Source organism: Echinops telfairi, unplaced genomic scaffold (assembly GCF_000313985.2).
Source record: "Echinops telfairi isolate 266 unplaced genomic scaffold, ASM31398v2 ScPeMD7_9;HRSCAF=40, whole genome shotgun sequence".
NCBI classification, from domain to species: domain Eukaryota; kingdom Metazoa; phylum Chordata; class Mammalia; order Afrosoricida; family Tenrecidae; genus Echinops; species Echinops telfairi.
This window is the reverse complement of record NW_022103906.1, coordinates 21,249,420-21,255,419: the sequence shown is the minus strand read 5'-3', so window position 1 is coordinate 21,255,419 and position 6,000 is coordinate 21,249,420. Positions and strand designations below refer to the sequence as shown.

At 38.9% G+C, this 6,000-nt stretch overlaps 1 protein-coding gene across 1 annotated transcript in view; it reads left to right on the top strand.

Moving 5' to 3' along the window:
- Positions 1–560: 560 nt before the first annotated feature.
- The window catches only part of ADAM28 (ADAM metallopeptidase domain 28), a 97,931-nt gene continuing 92,491 nt past the window's right edge, over positions 561–6,000 (top strand). The window contains exons 1-2 of the mRNA XM_004707700.1: positions 561–645; positions 3,120–3,232. Of these exons, the coding sequence (XP_004707757.1) occupies positions 561–645; positions 3,120–3,232 (198 nt within the window). The remainder of the gene's footprint in view (positions 646–3,119; positions 3,233–6,000) is intronic.

Here is a 6,000-nt window from a genome sequence, read left to right as displayed (position 1 = left end):
CAATGGATGTATGTATGGACTGTGATAAGAATTGTACAAGCCCTCAATAAAATAATTAAAAAAAAAAGAATAATGAGGGTAACAAATGTACATATGTGCTTTATACAATTGATGTATGTATGGATTGTGATGAGTTGTATGAGCCCCCAATAAAATGACTTTTAAAAAAGAGTGATTTCAAAAAGGTATGTTTTGAAAGAGTTGCTCTAGTGGCAGCGTTGCTAGATATATGAGTTCATTAACTTCAAATTAAGAGGATTAATTGTACTGATTAGATACATTATTCCAGATAGGCATGTTGGCGCCTTATGGTGTCCTTGTTTTGTGCTGTGGAGTTAGAGGAGGCAGTAGGAATTGTGTCAATGACATCCATTAATTTCTGGCAAGAGAATTTTAAAATTTGTTTTGAAATAAATATGATGATATTGACGATTCTAACTCAATGGAAAAATCATCAACTTAATGTGTTATTGGGCTTTTAAACTTTTCATGAGGTTTTTTAAAAAAATAATTGCGTTATGACTGCTTTTTATCAAAAATAAGTCAAAGAGCAGTAAGAGATGACCAGTGATTGCCTCATGGACAGCGAGAAGCGAGTAACTGAGGAAGCATTGGGTTTAGTTCTTCAGCTGGGAGTGTGCACTTGTTAGCAGCAATGGAGCTGGCTCCCACTCATGGCCAAGTGGCACGGAGAGCAATGAAATCTTCCTCCACGCTCTACCATCATGAAATGTATTTCATACAATGGACTCAACTTTAAATATTGAGTTGATTGTCACCCTTCCAAGGGGTTATAAGATATTTAGTATTTATTTTCATCATTGTAGATAACTTGAATTTGTTTTTCCCAACCAGTTGCCATTGGGTAGATTCTGAACATGCCCCACTCCTTCACCCCAGCCATGTATGTTAAAATAAAACTGTGCTCCACAGGATTTACAATGGCTGACTTCTTTGGAAATAAAATAACCAGGCTTTCTTTCAAGGTACCATTTGGTAGGTTTGAACCGCCTACCTTTTGGTAATGAACCAATGTGTCAACAATTTGCACCACAGCAACAATTCTAAGTTGGCTCAAATAGATTATTTAAACTTTCCCTTCTCTGTAAAAAATCATCCCAAAGCAAACAAAGAAATAGAGGATTCTAATATTGGTAAAAAGGCATTCTGTTGGTGGTAAAAAGGCATTCTGGTGCTGAAGTGGGTAGTGTTAGACAGCTAACGAAGAGGTCAGTGGTTCTAACCCACCAGACACTCTAAGGGGAAAAGACGAAGTAGTGTGCTTCTAAACAGATTTTCAGTCTAGGAAACCCTGTGGTGCAGTTCTACTGTGCAGTAAGGTCACTGTGAATCAGAATCAGTTTGGTGGCAGTGGCATTTAGTTTGGTGGCTTGGGAGTATGAGTCCTATGGTTTTAAATGTTTTTGAAGTATTTCTCTAGGGTAAATATCAAGCCACTGGAAAAAAGCTACTTCTTGACTTTATCATCTCCTTTTTTCTTTTTTCTTTTTTAACCTAGAAAGTAAGTAGCCAGCACAGTCACCTGTTCTATTATTCATGTGCAAATGGATTTTTACTGGTGAAATGAATTAGAGCCTCATACATAATAAAATATTGGCGTGACTAGGAACTGTGGACATTTTGTGCTTTAATCTCTCAACAAAACTGCTAAAAATAAATATTTTGTTCTCTGGGACATCATTAGGATAACTGTAGAGTCTTCCTAGGTCACTATCTAATTATCTTTTGAGCACTTCAGTTATGTTTATTAAAATTTTGAAATCTCTTTACTCACATACAAAAAGAACTGGTTTTATTTACTGTTGATTTATTTTTTTTCCCTCCTGTGGGTGGAATCACTGAAGCCTAGAGGAATGAATTAGTGCTACTGAACTGTTTAAATTATTTTTGTTAATACTACACTTTTGAGTATCTTTTTCCACATAAAAAAATCTTCTGGATTGTAAATGTTTTCCTTACATTATTTAACAATGTACACTTTAAAACAAAACACAAATAAAATTAATTCAACCCTTAAAAAAAATAAATCAAACATAATAACCTAAATTTATGTGACCATGCAATTTGAATGTTTTAATGACCCATGATTGCATTTGGAGACTCTCCTAGTCATCAATGAGCTAATAAAACAACAGCAGCAACAACAAACTTACCACCAGTTCCCCCTTTCCACCCCACATTCCCTCCACTCTCCAGGCATTGCCACTCTCACCACTGGTCCTGAAGGGGTCATCTGTCCTGGATTCCCTGTGTTACCAGTTGTTATCTGTACCGATGTACATCCTCTGGTCTAGCCAGATTTGTAAGGTAGAATTGGGATCATGATAGTGGGGGGAGGGAGGAAGCATTTAAGAACTAAAATTATATGTTTCATCATTGCTGCACTGAACCCTGACTGGCTCATCTCCTTCCCACAACCCTTCAGTAAGGGGGTGTCCAGTTGCCTACCTGTGGGCTTTGAGTCTCCACTCTGCACTCACCCTCATTTACATTGATATGATATTTTGTTCTTTGATGCTCGATACCTGATACCTTCGACAGCTTGTGGTTACATGTGCTGGTTTACTTTTTCAATGTGGGCTTTCAATGTTGCTTCTGAGCTAGATGGCCACTTGTTTATCTTCAAGCCTTTAAGACCCCAGGTGCTATATCTTTTGATAGCTGGGCACCATCAGCTTTCTTCACCACATTTGCTTATGCACACATTTGTCTTCAGTGATCATGTCGGGAAGCTGTGACTGCAGATCTTTATAAGAGCAGACAGTCTCATTTTTCACCACTAGAGCTGCTGGTGGGTAAGCAACACTAAACTTGCAGTTCGTAGCCCCAGGATTATCTCACCTTGCCTCCAGAGCTTCATAAAAACCTTTAGTAGGTGAAGATTTGAAGATAGCGGTGAAAGTAAACATTTAGAGTAAGAAGGATGGCTGTTTGTTGATCTCTTCTGGTGCACATTTGAATACCCCTCTGACAAAAGTCACTGTCTGAAGGAGCTGCGTCCTTCCTAGTGAATGTCATTCGGATGCCTTACTGATTGGCCTATATCTATACTGTCTAGCTAAGTTTTCTTCTCCCCTTTTCTCCCCTTTTTCCTTCAGTAAGTGCTATAAACGAATTCCCAGATGAAAATACTTATGAAGTGGTTTATCCCAGAAGACTTCATCCACTACATAAAAGAGAGGCAGAAAATATTAAGGAGTCAGACAAACAGGTACAACGTCAATGTATCAGAGAATCTTGATTTGAAATATATATCTTTATAATGTATCAAATTGACCGTGAACTTTTCAATGATAAAAGTTTAGAGTTAAATAATAATAAATATGTTGTGATTGTTTTTAATCTATCTCTTATTAATTAATAAAGGATCCTAGAGATAAAATAAATGGTCAATATCCATCCAATAAACATTAGTTATAATAAGAAATATGAAATGAAATGATTTATTCCAGAATCATTTTCTAATCACCTGCTCTCTAAAGTCTCATGCTGAGAATCAGGAAAATACACTTAGATAAGAAAAACAATGAAAAATATCCTAACTTACCTTATTTGGAGTATGTGTACCCCAATAGGACACATCACAGGTTATTTTTATGAAGCAGACAACTTTATGACAGCAAAGTGTGTAGTAAATCTTATTTCCCAAAATAATTCTTCCCCCACACACGCAAAAATAAAAACTGCTGAATTCAAATGGCAACTCTAAACATTGAATTCTCTTTCAAAAAACTGTCTTTAAATGGTTTCTGTCAGTCTCTCAAAAATGCCAGATACCCTTTTCTCCTTTAACAATTTGAAGAAAATTCAAATCCAGGTGAAATGTGAAATAAGTCAGTTGTGAAAAAAAATTATAGTTGTAAAGATATTTATTTGCCCCCAACTATAAAAATAAATGTCAGTTTTTGAACAATTAATTTGGTTGAAGGACTACAGTAGACTATTTGGTGAGACATACTACCTACTACTTTTAACCCTGCTCCCATTGAGTCAATTGGACTGAGAGTGAGCCCACCCTGGATTTCTGAGACCATTAATCTCTATAGAATCAGACAGTCACCTTGTTCTTCCGTGGTGAGTAAGACCCACTGTGTAGTTAGCACCCTAATGCTCCACCCATAGCCCCACCAGGGCTTCATCCTAGGTATGCAATACTGATTTCTGGAATGATTGAATAGATGTATATGATTGGCATGATGTGGCTGTGTTTTAGGCTACCAAAGAGACCCCATCTCAAATATAATTTAAAGCGAACATTTATTCCGCTTTAAAAGAGAAAAAGACAACATAAACACAGAGACACGTCGTCCGAGGAGGGAGGACACCAACGTGAGGTTTAAATGATGCCCAAGGCTTCGTTGAGATGCTGAGCTTTAAAAGGGCACGAGTGGGCTAAGGAAACTGTCACAGGAGCATGACTGGTGGCAGACCAATACGCTACAGTCACAGGTGGGACTACAGAAGCAGGGACCGTGACAGGGACATGTGTATTGTTAGATAGAAAGGCTTAGGAGACCGGTTCAGGGATTTCTGACCAAGGCAGTCAGGGTGAAACTGACAGGCTATGACTCATGACTATGAGACTCCCAGTACCTTCCCTAATATGGTGACCCCCATCAAGGTCACTCCTAGGCAAACCCCTAAGCAGAAAGACTGCCCCCCCCCCAGCTGGGCAGAGAGGGGTGGAGGCAATCCATTCTCCAAGGCATTCTTCCTGAGGGTAAGGTTATCCACATCCTTGGTTAATGATCAGAAAGCTTTCCATGACTGCTCAATCTATTGGGGATTCTGCAAATGACTATGATGTTGTTTCCACCAGCCATGCATTTATGCAAATGAAGGAGCTCCGTATTTAAGTTCTAATACAGTTAACAGGGTCGATATTCATTGTAAGTACTAGTTTTAATGGACGTCTGGGCATTCATTTTCCCCTAGCTGTAGTGAAAGCCTACGGAATCTGAATTGGAAGACTTGTGTGTATTCATGTCTTAACTTAGTCAATTCTCCCTGTGTAAATGTGGGTAAACGAGAACTTTAAGTTCTTTGTCTTAAAGTTGACGTAATGCATGTAATAGTAATGACTGCATGACAATTTTGAGGTAAAGTATATTAAGAGTGAAGATATATGCAGATGCTAACTCCCTGTTCATATTATGTATGACGCTGCCTTAAATAGCCCACCGTACTGTTCCTGGCAGGCGGCTCAGACTTGCAAGCTTCCCCATTCCTCGGTTCTTGTCCCACTCACAAGGACGTTTTCATGGAAGTGACAAAATTCAGACCAGAGTCAGAGAAAGGGTTTGAACAGAATGAGTAAGTTTCTTAAAGGGAGATACTTTGTATGCTAGTCTGGATAGAATAGAGAAACAAATCCAGGGAGACTCATATGAGAATAAGAAAGAGATTTATATACATGGGCAATTGAATATTGAGAAAACATCCTAGCCCCGTTCAGATCAAAACCATAAGTCCAATACTAGCCCATATGTCCAATACCAATCCATAAAGTCCTCTTCAGACTCATGAAACACAGGCAATGATGCCAAATGCAGGGCAATCACAGGCCAGTGGGTGCAAAGTCCTGTGGATCCAGTGGTGTTGTAAGCATCTCAGTGCTGACAGGGTCAGGGTAGGTCCCTGTGGCTTCTCCAGCTCCCAAGGCATAGGGCCATGTGTCCTGTCAGTCGAGCATCTCTCAGGGTGTGAGCAGAGAGAGAGAAGTGTCGCCTGCCTCCAAGGAGGAAGTATAGGAGTTCTCAGAACTGGGTATCCTGTATTTTATAAGGCAACCCTATCTACATGAGCTTAATTAGGTATCTGTAAACGCTAGAATCAAACCTTGATCATTTCTGCATGATTCTAGCTCTTTTACCACCTAAAAATATAAGGTTCTCAAGCTACTCCCTGGTTGATAACACAGTCCTGTTATAGTCGATAAGTTCTCCCATCTCATTCTTGTCTTAGAGCACAGACTTTAGA